Source organism: Bos javanicus, chromosome 12 (assembly GCF_032452875.1).
Source record: "Bos javanicus breed banteng chromosome 12, ARS-OSU_banteng_1.0, whole genome shotgun sequence".
In the NCBI taxonomy this organism is placed as follows: Eukaryota; Metazoa; Chordata; class Mammalia; order Artiodactyla; family Bovidae; genus Bos; species Bos javanicus.
Genome location: NC_083879.1, coordinates 62,291,213 through 62,303,712, shown reverse-complemented (window position 1 = coordinate 62,303,712; position 12,500 = coordinate 62,291,213). Strand labels below are relative to the sequence as shown.

The 12,500-nt window shown below is 47.7% G+C and overlaps 1 protein-coding gene and 1 long non-coding RNA gene across 3 annotated transcripts in view; one reads left to right on the top strand and one right to left on the bottom strand.

Moving 5' to 3' along the window:
* Positions 1-446: 446 nt before the first annotated feature.
* On the bottom strand, positions 447-10,050 carry SLITRK5 (SLIT and NTRK like family member 5). 2 transcript variants are annotated; one of them, XM_061435198.1, is made up of 2 exons: positions 9,650-10,050; positions 447-6,421 (listed from the first exon to the last, which is right to left on the bottom strand). In XM_061435198.1, the coding sequence occupies exon 2, from the start codon at positions 6,411-6,413 to the stop codon at positions 3,525-3,527; it is 2,889 nt and encodes a 962-aa protein (XP_061291182.1). In that variant the 5' UTR covers positions 6,414-6,421; positions 9,650-10,050; the 3' UTR covers positions 447-3,524. The 2 variants fall into 2 exon arrangements, with proteins under 2 accessions (XP_061291182.1, XP_061291183.1); XM_061435199.1 differs by lacking the exon at positions 9,650-10,050 and adding an exon at positions 8,995-9,137.
* LOC133258518 (uncharacterized) overlaps positions 10,051-12,500 on the top strand; it is a 176,755-nt gene continuing 174,305 nt past the window's right edge. The window contains exon 1 of the long non-coding RNA XR_009740064.1: positions 10,051-11,072. This is a non-coding gene — a long non-coding RNA (uncharacterized LOC133258518). The remainder of the gene's footprint in view (positions 11,073-12,500) is intronic.

Genomic DNA, 12,500 nt, shown 5'->3' with positions numbered 1-12,500 from the left:
TTTAAATTCTAAACTTTTTCTTAAATTCTGACCTTTTTCACATTTTGTGTGGGTTCTTCATTACATACAAGTTTGATTTTCCTATCAAGGTTGAGAGAACAGTGGTGAGGGGCAGAGATGGATATCCAGGACATTTTTCAAAAATTTCCACTCCACATTTATAGAGGTGATAATGTTGCCTAAACAAAAGACATGTTCTGAGTATGATGCTAAAATTGTTATGAATTGATTCATAACTGCAATCATTAGTTTAGCTGCAAAGCATTTTGAATATTAGCATACAAATTATCTACATTTACATGAAATATATTTCTCTGAGATAATTTAAGTATCTACACTATAATCATATATATATAGATAAAAGTAAGATTTTGTAATCTCTACCAGGAGATATATTTGTATGAGATTATGCAACATATCAAATTGAACAAGCACAAAGAGTAAGCTTAGTTTTCATTCAAATTTTAATTGATGTCTGAAATGTTACATATGTTCTCCAAAATTCTATAGAAAGAATTTCCTGGGTTCCTTAATCCAATCATATACCACTGATATACCCAATTTAATTATTTACTCAGTATACCTGAAAACCCAAAATTCAGATATTTAAAACCACATAAATTATGTTCTGTTGTATATGTCAATGTTTTAGCAGGAAACCATATGGAAGGAGAAAAATAATTCATTTTTAAATTCTATACAGTTTCATGATTCTATATGTTAAAATTTCAAGTTTATTAGGGCAAGGATAAATTTCCTTTTATTCTCTTCATACAGATGGGAAGAGTATAATTTAAAATTAGAAATAACTTCTTTCTATAAATTATATAATTGTTATTTTTTGAGATTAAAAAAATGCTGGATACCTTACGAAAAGTAGAGGTAGAAATGAACCACCGACAGCGACAAGATTATATGAAATAGTGCTGGTTTGAAAACAATAATATTCTTTGTAAATCTTTGAAAAATACATCAACAAACTTTCTGGAAGCTACTTCTATTGTCCAGACCTACATTTTTAACTTCATGTAATTGTTGCCTCTTAGTTTTTATACATCAATTAAGAAATAAAACTTAGTTACATGGAGGATTCCACTTTGCCTTAATATTTTATAATTCGTACAACACTGTCATATCTACATACGATAATATTGTGAAAGCAATATTAAAGAAAAATAACTCCCACTGTGAAGACAAAATTAATAGCAACTCCAATTGTGAAGGCAAATACTAATATTTATATTTATCTTCTAATCCTGGATCTAACATGGAGGAGGTAGATGGAGAGTAAGAGATACATTGTTTCCATGATAATAGCATGACATTGTTTATTACTTCCCCTCTGAAGAAAAAATTTTGGAAGGGAAAACTTGCACAGAACTGGGATAGTTTACTTCTCTTGGCCAAGGTAGTATTACTATTTATTTTTTTTAACTCCTTAGGGAAACTGTTACCACCTGTTCAATCTGAATTCAAGTAGTTACTGTCAATTTACTCATGGGTGAATGCTGCCTCTTTGTGGCAGAATGCCACGGAAAATGTTCCTTAAACAAAGTTCATGAACAGCCCTTGACATTGTACACATTGCAGGTGAGATTATGCAGACATGTACCAAACACCAATGAAGTATGTGGCTCTTTAAGGTTGAGATTCATCCAAATATTTCCTACCCTTGAATATAATCTAATTCACTGGCAAACCTTACTCAGACATGAACAGCTTATACTCACCAACATTTTGACATTTAGGATATAGACCAACTAGAGATAAAAGTACCCATCACAGTTGTTGCAGGTAGCTTTACACAAGGTAAACTATGCAAAATTGTAGACCAAATAAATAATACTGGTATGACAAAATACAAAATCAATATGCAGTACATTACTTACCATGCTCCACATGTTAGATGGATACTTCAGTAAGGAAAAGGAGTAAAGTTGAAATTTCATGAATGAGCACATTAAATGACACATTTAGATAACCATACTTCCCTGAACCAACAAAGGTGCAATTATATATATTTGATCATTAGGGGGACATTTTAGGAATAGAAGTTAGCTACTGTCTTAAATTAATAATGGCGATTCATTAAATCACACAGCTATTTCTTTGCACTTAAGTAATCATTACTTCAGTCCCTCAATATTTGACATAGTTATCAAGTGTTTATTCAGAAACTATTTAAAAAATTACATGTGCTGGGATACATGAGACTGTAACAACAGTAGCCCCATCTTACAGAGATCGTGTTTGTGGTTATCATCATTGCTTGCTGCCCAGAAGGATAAAGACATTGTATAGAGATTTGTACAGTCCATCATTTGGTCTTCTGAGGTGCCAGTACACGTGGATCTGTACAAATGCAACTGGGTTTGGTTAAACAATCAAAAATTGGCTACAATAGTAGTCAAATCAATACATCATTTTGGTTGACTAATAAAAATACTTTTAAATCTTCTCTAATAAAACCAGAAACTTGCACATGATTCTCACTGGAATGGCCCAATTAATTGCCCCAAATATTTTTCTTTTATACATTGGGATACAGCGTTTTTGTTTTTTTTTTTTTTTTTTTAATTACAGATCCAATTGGGTGGGTTGCATTGATTTTTAAGATGTAAGTTCTCCATATTTTAAATAAGATTTTAAATGCCTTCCTGATATCACTTCAGTTTTGGAAATACAGCTCCTTTTATAGTGCGACACCTCTGTGAAAATCATAGGCTAAATAGTGAAGGAAAGAGAAATGCTAAATGCGCATATAAAAATAGGTGCTACAATAAAATATTCGTATATTTCATCAATAAGTTATTTTGACTAATCAATTATGGATCATATAGCTCTGTAATTTTAATGATTTGTCCACATCTATGGTGATCTTTTCAAGATCACAATACTTTTGTTCTTTTAATTCAAATGTCCAGAATGCATACAAACACATCCTTTAAAAAGAAAGGAAAGGAATGAGAGAGGAGGAAGGCAGGGAGGCAGAGAAAGAGAGGAACAGAGAAGAGAGAATGGGGACGGGAAAAAGAGAGAGAAAGAAAAAAAAAAAACTTTCTATTAAAGTTGGGGGTGTGCTAATCTCTCCACAAAAGCCATCTAGACCCACCCATGGCTCAAAGGGGGAGAAGGGGAAGGGGAAAAGAGTAAAAGAGGAAGAGGAGAATCTATGCGCTGTCACCTTCCACCATTCTCAACACTTCCAACCACTACAAAAATGACTATGACCTTTAACAAGTCACCCGCAAAGCAAACTGCCCTCCATAAAGCCCTTCTCCTCGCCTCCCCCACACGCAAGAAGAGAAAGTGATGTGCCCAGTGTACACAAACGTTTCCCTGCGTGTGATATTAAAAGGAAATTGCACACCCTTTCAGTATCTTCCGCCGAAGCTGAGAATCTCGTGCCAAGGCACTTCACCCTAAACGTTGAAACAACACAATGAATCAAATGGGGTTCACGGTGTGTGTCTGCTCGCTTGTTTGTTTGAAATGCAAGAGCTCCAAAGGAGTTTCTTTGCTTTTTAGAACTGGCTAAAGGTGGTCTGTTTTTCCAGCACTTCGAGGTAGTCCGGCTCAACGTTTAGTTTAGCTTTTAGCTCCAGATACTCGTTCCGGTTGGGTTCTACAAAGACAGCACTGGGGGGGCTGTAGAGCACCGGTTCCCTCAGCCTGCTGTCCCCCGCCCCCGGGTGCAAATACTGATGGGGGCGTCTCAGGTCATAGTTGGGGGAGAAGGTGTAAGCAGCCGGACTGCACGGGAATTTCGGGTATTCCGGGAGGCTGTTGCCGGCGGGGGTGGTGGCGCAGTGTTTGTCTGGTTCTAAAATGCCCCTGTAAAAGCGATCGGCGTCCTGCACCGGCGAGAGCAGGTCCTCCCGGGGCTCGATGGTGCTGACGCTATAGGCGGGGCTCCGCAAGTGGTGACTTTCCCGCCTCTCGTCCTCCCCCGCCGGCTGCAGCTGCACCGGGGGCGGGGGCTGCGGCTGCGGCGGCGGCGGCGGCTGCTGCAGGTGGTGGTTGCTGCTGCTGTAGGTGACCTTGAGCTCGTGCAGGTCTTTGTAATCCTCCACGGAGTTGCCCTCCCGCGAGCGGTAGATGGGGTTTTTGCACATGTGGCCCAAGGGGTGGGGGATGTACTCGTACACGTGGCCCGCGGGCGTCTTCACCTTGGGCAGCGCCGGCGCGCGGTGCTGCGCGTGCGCGTGCGGGTGGACCCCCGCGCCGCCGCTGCCGCCGCCGCCTCCGCCGCCGCCGCCGTACACGCTGTACTGCATGTTGAAGGAGCTCACGTCGGAGTTGTGTGTGCTGGCGTGGTCGCTCTGGTGCTTCTTCCGGCGCTTCACGACGAGCACGAAGAGCCCCGCAGCCACGAAAACCGACATGATGAAAACCAGCAGCAGGCTGAGGATCAGCACCGACAAGGGCACCGACGACGCGGCGCCTCCGCCCGCGCCCAAGCCCGCGGGCGCCCCGGTGCCGTTCAGACGCACGGCAGGGGTCACCGCGCTGGTCCTCGCGGGGACCTGGATGGACGAGGGCGCGGGCGTGGACACCACCACGTCCGAGTAGTCAGGGCACAGCAGCTCCGACTTAATGGAGCGCATATCCGTCTCGGCGAACTTCTTGGGCGCCTTGCAGATGACCTCGTCCACCAGGACGCCCGCTTTGAGCTGCTCCACCCACAGCTTCATGCCCACCACGTCGCAGGTACAATCCCAAGGGTTGTCGTGCAGGTCGATTTGGATGAGTGACGTCAGCTGGTCCAGGACTCCGCTCACTGGCAAGGAGGTGAAGTGGTTACTCCTGAGGTTGAGCCTCAGGAGAGTCAGGCCTGAGAAGACGCCTGAGGGCAAGGTCTGCAGGAGGTTGTTGTTCAGGAATAGCAGCTGGAGGTTTGGGACCGGGTCGAAAGTCCCAGGTTGAATCTCGCGGATGAGGTTGTATTGGAGGAAGAGATACTGCAGGCTCTGCAGGCCGTAGAACAGCTCCGGGCTCAGCCGCTCGATCCTGTTGCCATTTAGGTAGAGGCGCCTCAGGTTGGTGAGGTCCCCGAAGGCGCGGTCCTGGATCATGGAGATGCGGTTGTTGCCCAGGTGGAGGAGGTCCAGCCCCGTGGCCTCCAGGAAGTCACTCCTGCGCACCAGGGCGATGTAGTTCTCCGTCAGATACATTTTCTTGGGGTTGTAGGGCTTGGGCTGCAGCTCTGCGATGCTCTCGATCTTGCGCTCCTGGCAGTTGACGTTGAGGCCCAGATCGGAGATTTGCAGGTTGCAAGTGCACGCGGTGGGACACTCCAAAGGCACCGGAGATTTGGTCTGGTAGGCGATACTGGGGCCATAGTTGCCATAGCCCAGGTCCTTGGAGGGCTGCCTAGAGGTGGGGCGCACCCTGGGCTTATTGGGTTGGCGAGTCCCCTTAGGGGGCTTCAAGGGGGGTTTGTAAACAGCAGAGGAAGAAGTGGCCACGGAATTCACCGAGGCCGGGGTGGTATGTAAGTACCCCGTGGTGCTCAGAGGCGTCTGCGGCCTCATCTCATAGTCCGAAATAAGTTTCCTTGGGCAGAGTTCCTGCTTGGACACTTCGTCCAAGTCCCGGCCGTGTAAGCGGAAGGGGGTCTCACAAACCACATCCCCCACCAGGGCGGAGTAGGAGATGCTGTCTAACCAATCCTTCAGGGAGATCAGCTCACAGGAGCAATTCCAGGGGTTTTCCTCCAGTTGTAACTCCACGACTTTATCCATATGCTGCAAGAGCCCCACGTAGGGCAGAAGTTTCAGCCGGTTCCCCCGCAGGTCCAAGTGCGTTAACGGCACAAAACGGAAAAGGTTGTTGGGTAAACTGGACAAGAGATTGTCATTGAGGATAAGCACCTGCAACAAATGCAGTTTCCCAAAAGCGTTGGGTTCAATGACACTGATGTAATTGTAATCGACCTGTAGGTACTCCAGGCTCTCCAAGCCAAGGAAGGTATCATCACGCAGAAGTTCCAGTTTATTATTGTTCAGATGCAATCTCCTTAAACCCCGCAGCCCGTGGAAAGCCCCGGTCTCAATGTCCTGGATTACATTGCTCCCCAGATGCAAAATCGAAGCCCCAGTGTAATTGACAAACTCATTGGGATAGAGACGACTCAAAAGGTTTCCAGACAACAAGAGGTGGTAGATTGGGAAACGGGGAGGGCTAATTTCTGAAAGGCTGATGATCCCCCGATTTTCACAGCTCACAGTTAAAATGCCGTCCTTTTCCTCACAAGGACATGCATTGTCACAAATTTCCCCATAATAATCGATGGTTTCTGCACACGAAAGGACGAGAGATGTTAGAGCAAACGCTAGAGTCTGCAGCATCCAGCTCTGCATTTTTCTGTGAAGATCCTGTTCCAAAGTTACTGGGGGGCAGCACGTGTGCATTTTATCTCCTGCAAGGGGGGGGGGGAAGGAAACAACAGAATATGACAAAAACTTAAGGAATCAATCAGAAAGTCTCTTTCCTTCCTAATACTGTTTTTCTGACATCCAGAAGAAGGGGAGAGTAATGACACCCCACACCCCAAGGTACATAGACATTCTCCAGACTTTATTAAAATCTCATATTCACTTTGATTTAAAGGTTGATTTCATTTTCTAATGACAACAGGAACATGCTGCTCCTTATAAGATAAGGGCAGGTTAGACAAAATCCAGTTTTAGTGTTCTTGCCTGCCCCCCCTCACTTTCAAAACAATCCATAAATATACATAAAATGGCTGTCAGTTCAGATTCACGGTTTAAATTTTAGAGAAAAGAAGCACCATTTTTATCAGGTTCCCCACCTCACCTATACCCAGTCCCTCTGCTTTTCTTTCAAAACCTCTTCATTTAACAGTTCACCGTGAAGGTCTCCCATTTTCACAGTTTTGCCCAGGAGCCACAATACTTGGGCTATTTTAAAACCATCGCTGGAAATGCCAGGGTGGGAACCTAAAGAATACTTTTCACAGAGGCAAAAAGCATGCGAGATAAGGCATCAAAAGGACCCAGAAGAAGCTCTTAAGGCCAATTGTCTCCGGGAGCTTTGAGCATGGAGAAAAAGGAGAGCGCTTTCGCTTTGATGGTGGACTTCACTATCACGTTATTAAGCACATCAGCGTCCTAATTGCATGCACGGTGCCACTTAGCAGCGCCTCCCCGAGAGCGCCCTGCGTCCACTTCTCCTCATTGATCATGTCAGCGACGCTACTAAACCGCATTTTTAAGCCACTGAAATAGTTCTGCACGATGGATTACAAAGAACTCTGCGAAGGCATCCGCAATCCCGGAACAAGCTCCGGGTACCTGGAGTTTCAAGAAGGCGTTCCCACCGCTTACCCGGAATCAGCTAAAAGTAAACCCAGGACCAGCGCCAAAGCCTTCCTCACCTCGGGCTCCGCGTCTTTTTGCCACGGTATGCAAAACTAACCCTACCAAATTAGCAAAATTGGGACTGAACTACCACCTCGTCAACATCCCCACCACTGGAGTTGCTTATTGTATTTAATTATCAAGGCTTTACTCCCCTCCTTCTTCCCTCAGAAAAGGGAGTTGGGCTGATTAAGAGGCAAAATAGAAGGAAGAAAAGAAGGGAGGACAGCAAGTGATACAAGTCAGTGCTTTAATATCCGAATTTCATCTCCCCAAGGAATCAATCTGACCCTCCTCTCCCTTTTCTTTCTGGCTTTCTTTTTGTCCCTTTAAAGGCTTCCTTCGACTTCCTACTTCGAGTCGACAGCAGCGCTCAGAAGGAAAGGACATAAATGGAGTGAGTGTGTGCGAGTGTGTGTTGCGTTGGTTGGGAGAAGGAGGGGGAGAGGGAACATTCGGTAGAAATGCTGGGCTCATGGAACCAATGCCTTTTTTCTCTGTCCAGCCTTGCTTGGCCCTGCCTCACCACCCCCGAAGTCTGATGTTGAATCACAACCCCTAACTAAAGCCAAGACGGTTCTGAAGCACGGGTTCAAGCCTGGAGACCACGATCTGGATACCCGAGTCGACTCCAGCCCGTGTTATGAAGAGCCCCTGCATTCGCACGCACGTGTGCAAGTGTGCCTGCGATTCATTCACGTGTGGTCACCCAGACGTGTCGAGACGAATGGGAACCCACAATATCTAAACCTTGCAAGTATCCCCGACCTCCCAACGCAGCGACAAAACACTTCCTGGCTTAACAGCAGCACAGACACCCTCTATGAGAGCAAAACGTTTACCTTGAAATCGCCGTTCTCCGTTGGATCAAATCGGCACAGCCATTCAGCGGGGGCTGGATCCCCTCCCCCTCCCGCCCGGCGCTTCCTCGCCCCCATTCACCTCCCACCCTCTCTGACAGCCCACAGCCAAACGTGTCCAGCCAATATTAAACTTGAGCGTTTACAACTTTAATTCAGTTCTGGCTCGCCAGGGTCGAAGAGCTTCCCTCTCACCCCACTCCCGATTCCCTCCTCCCTGCTATCAAAGGAGCCCGAAAATTTGAGCAAATAAAGTTGAATGAGCCGGGCAAGGCTGACATTTCTGACTGGGAAACGCACCTCCGATGTAAATTCGCGGGGACGCTGCATATTCTCAGAGTCTCAGATTTTTTCTTTCTTTTTTTTTTCTTTTTTGGAGGGCGGGGGTGGGGAAGCTGTATCTGTTTTCCCCCTCCTGCCCACAAAGAATTAAACCCTGGATCGTCGTCCTAAGCATCCCATCATGAAGCAGCGTGGGGCCGGGTGGGCTGAAGCCCGGCACCCAGGCCGGACCCGCGGCTCCGGGGCGCAGGTGCTCCCAGGGCGGCCCCCAGGCAGGAGCCCCCGGAGTTCCAGAACGCGAGGCTCCCCCTCCCCCACTCCGCCCCAAAGCGAAGGCCGGGAAAGGGGAGGAAGGAGGGGCGGGAGGAGAGGGGAAGACAGCCACCCGGCCGCCACACACACAGACACACACACACAGAGACACAACACACACGCTGGAGCCTCTTTGGCAAAGTAAACGGCCGACTTACCCCGTCTCACATCTCCAAGGCCCACTCATCATAGCCACCCTTGCAAAAAAACCAAAAAAACAAAAACAAAAAAACCCCCCAAAAACCTCTTTGGAGTGTGCACTAAGGCTCGCGAGTCGAGGCGGGGCGAGCACCGCGATCCGGGCGGCTGCGAGGAAAGAGGCGCCCGGACGCCGCCAGCCCCGGGCCGCCGCCGCGGTGGCGACCGCGGGTTCCGGGGCTCCCCGAAAGGCTCTTCCCGGCGCTCTCCGTGGTAGTTGGAGCCGGCAGCAGGGTGTGGGGGTAGAGTCGGGGCGGGTGGTGGTGGGGGGGAACGATCCGGAGCGGCGGGCTGGGAAGGGAGGGGGAGGGGGCGGCGGAGGGCCGGCGGTCGAGGCGCCGCGCTGTAGGGGCCGGGAGCCGGGCGGGGCGGGGAGAGAGCTGCTGGAGGGAGGGGAGGGGGAGGAGGCGCGGAGCCCGAGGAGGGGGACGCCGAGCGGGCTTGCCTGGCCCCGGCGGCCCAGCTAACGTGACGGTCAGCCTCGCCGAGCGCTCGCATCCGCTCACACTCAGGCTCACTAGCACGCTCGCTCCCAAGCCCGCGCCACCGCGCGATCGCGGGGTCCCCGGCATCGTCCGCTGCACCGGTCCCCTCGCCCCCCAGGCGGGTACTTACTGTTGCCATCTGCCTAGGGGCCAACTTTCTCCGAGCCAGCAGCGGCCGCCGCCCCCTCCAGCCGCCTCCGGCCCCTGGCACCCGCCGGCGTGGGTTCGCGCGGGCCGGCCCTCCCCTCCCCCCTGGGCTGTCCTCGCCGTCTTCACCACATTCCCCCCTGGTCAGTGGCGCACGCCCGGGGACGAGCCAGAGGGAGCGGGGCGCAGGGGTGTGCATACATCGCCCGCCTTCTTCTTGCAGCGCACACTGTACATGGTAGAGAGGGGGCGAGCGAAGGTGGCACCGGCCCCTCGGCTGTTCCCGCGGCGGCTGCGGCTCCCGAGCCGTCCTCCGCCCCCCCTGTGCCGCGGCGACCACCGCACTGGGATCCCGCCGCCGGTGTCCCCGCGCCGAGCCCGCCGCCGCCGCCGCCGCCGCTGCCCCCTGATCAGTGGGTGGAAGGCTCCCGCATCCTCTTGGCCATTTCGTCGCTCCGGGTGTTTGCAGGGGCTTTTTCTCTATTCGTTCTCCGGATGCGGCGCACGATCTTCATTATTTGGGATTCTCTATCTCCGACATCCTTGAGGGGCCGGGAGGGCAGGAACAGCGTTGTTCTAAGCCTGTGGCGTGTCCCGGCAGCCCGGCGGCTCTTTAAAAAAAAAAACACCAAAAACCAAAAAACTCAGAGAAAAGTCGCGTCTTCCTTCCCGGGCGGCGAGGAGGTGGCCACGCGGTAAGCTTCGCGGGGGTCTCTGAGGCAGCTGCTCCGGCGTGGGCGCAGGGCCCCGTCCGGTGCACTTGTTTATTGTCGCGCGGCTGGTGCGAGCCAAGCTGCAGCAGACATGATGGGCCCGGGGCGAAGCGGGTGCTCCGCGGCCGATAGATGGCAGCCGAGGGCGAAGGCGTCCCCGGGCTCCGGCGGCGCAACGGGAGCCTCCCCACTACCCGCCCCTCGCCGCCCCCCCGCTCCCGGCCGGGACGGCCACCTTCGTGGGAGACAGAGGAGTCTTGGAACGTGTGCGTAACACAAGCGTGGGACTGTGGCAACCCTCCGATTGAAAAAGGGAGGAGTGGAAATAACCCCGACAGTGTCAGGCTGCTTGGTGGTAAGGAACAGATGATTCCAACTCTGGACTGATGGTGTGCCTTCCACCTCGCGTTTATTAGACTCACACAGCCCTTGCTGCTGTCTCTTGTCCTGTAAAGGACCTGGAAGAGGGAGTGGTCCACTTTAGCTGCAAACAAGGGCGCTTTTTATTTTTTTAAGAATTACGTTTGATAAGTATGCCTAGGCGATACAAGGGATGTGAACGACTTTCAGAGAGATTGTGAATATTATTTGATGCATACTAAAAAGCCGGAAATCCCTAAATAAATGCAGTAAGGATAGAAAGCAAGTTTCTTGAAGAGTCACCTGCTAAACTCTACTAGCGTCTTCTCTACAGTAAGTATTCCTGGCTCTTTTCATGAAACCAGACAGCTCCCTCCCCAAAAGAGAGTCTTTACCTTCCTAACGCACATTTCCACTGTTTGTAATATTAGAGCTGTAGTCCATCCCAGGCATAGAAGAAAAGTTGATCCTTCTAACTGGCTTCAATGTAGTTTACACATGTGTCTGTTCTTTTGATAACTGGGTAGTTTTATCACTTAAATGTATTTTACTCATTTAAGTTTGGAATTAATTGTGTAGTATCTTTTGTAGTTGTCTTAAACATAACTGATATCGTGTCCTTTTTGGTAATATTTGGGGCAAAATTGTGGTTATAATACCCTGATTACATATAAAATTAATATTAATTCTGAAAAATATGTATATACACATTGCCACTATCACACCTTTCTACATCCTCTCTATTGAATTAGAAAGTTTTCTAGAGGTGGTGAGTACGATAGTCTTCTGAGGTTTTGCAAAATTTCTTGAAAAATTTTCTTCTGAGTCTATTTTGCAATTTCTTTTTGTTTTTTTTGACTAAAGCCTTTCAAACTTGGTTTGGAAAGATTTTGTTACTTTTGCTTAAATTTGGGGTAGGTACCAGGGAGGGAGAAAAGAAGAAATCTATAGTATCAGATAATTAAAAGTAAAGTATTATAATAATATAAAGTATATAAATAATATAATAATAATATAAAGTATTATAATAATAGAACTTCCTAGTAAATTTATAAACCATTTGGCCTAGGAATGATAGTCACTTGCTACAGGTACATTATATAAAACAGGCAACTCAAACTTCACCCAAAACAGGTGTGTTGCTGTATTGTTTATTTAGTCATTATCTTCTAACATGATATAAACATTGTAGAATTTTTTTAAAGTATAAAATTGCTCTTATATTTGCAAAATGAAAGTATTTAAGTGTCATAATTTTCAAATTACATGTTAATTACAGTTAGAAACTTTTGGAATATAAATGTTAAGCTCTATCACAGAGACATATTTTTCAATGTTGATAATCTCTATAGAAGTTATCAATGGGTATGAAGTGGCTTATATAATTATTAGACTTCTCAAAGTAACTGAAGCAGTTTAGTTCATTCTTCTATTCCTTTCCTAAATCTTCACAATTGCATTTAATATCAAATTTTAGTTTAATTTTTGGTTTCCTGTTATTTTTACTTTATTATCCTAATTAAAATACAGCCTGTTAAGCAGCATTAACATGTTTGCAATTGACTTAGGTTATAATTTTGTTAGAAACACTGACACTAAAAGTATTGTAGTTTGCCTCTTGTGGTTGGAGAAGTTAAGGACAACTTTCTGTCATTAACTCAGTATTCAGGACGGCCTGAGACGCCACTGTGAGTTTACCACTAGGAGTCTCTGTAAGCTTCCCTGCAGGAAAGTGGATTTTGAGAAAATACCGTGACATGA

Bases quoted from the DNA above. Each gene is read 5' to 3' on its own strand.
- SLITRK5 (XM_061435198.1), bottom strand. From the start codon at position 6,413: ATGCACACGTGCTGCCCCCCAGTAACTTTGGAACAGGATCTTCACAGA.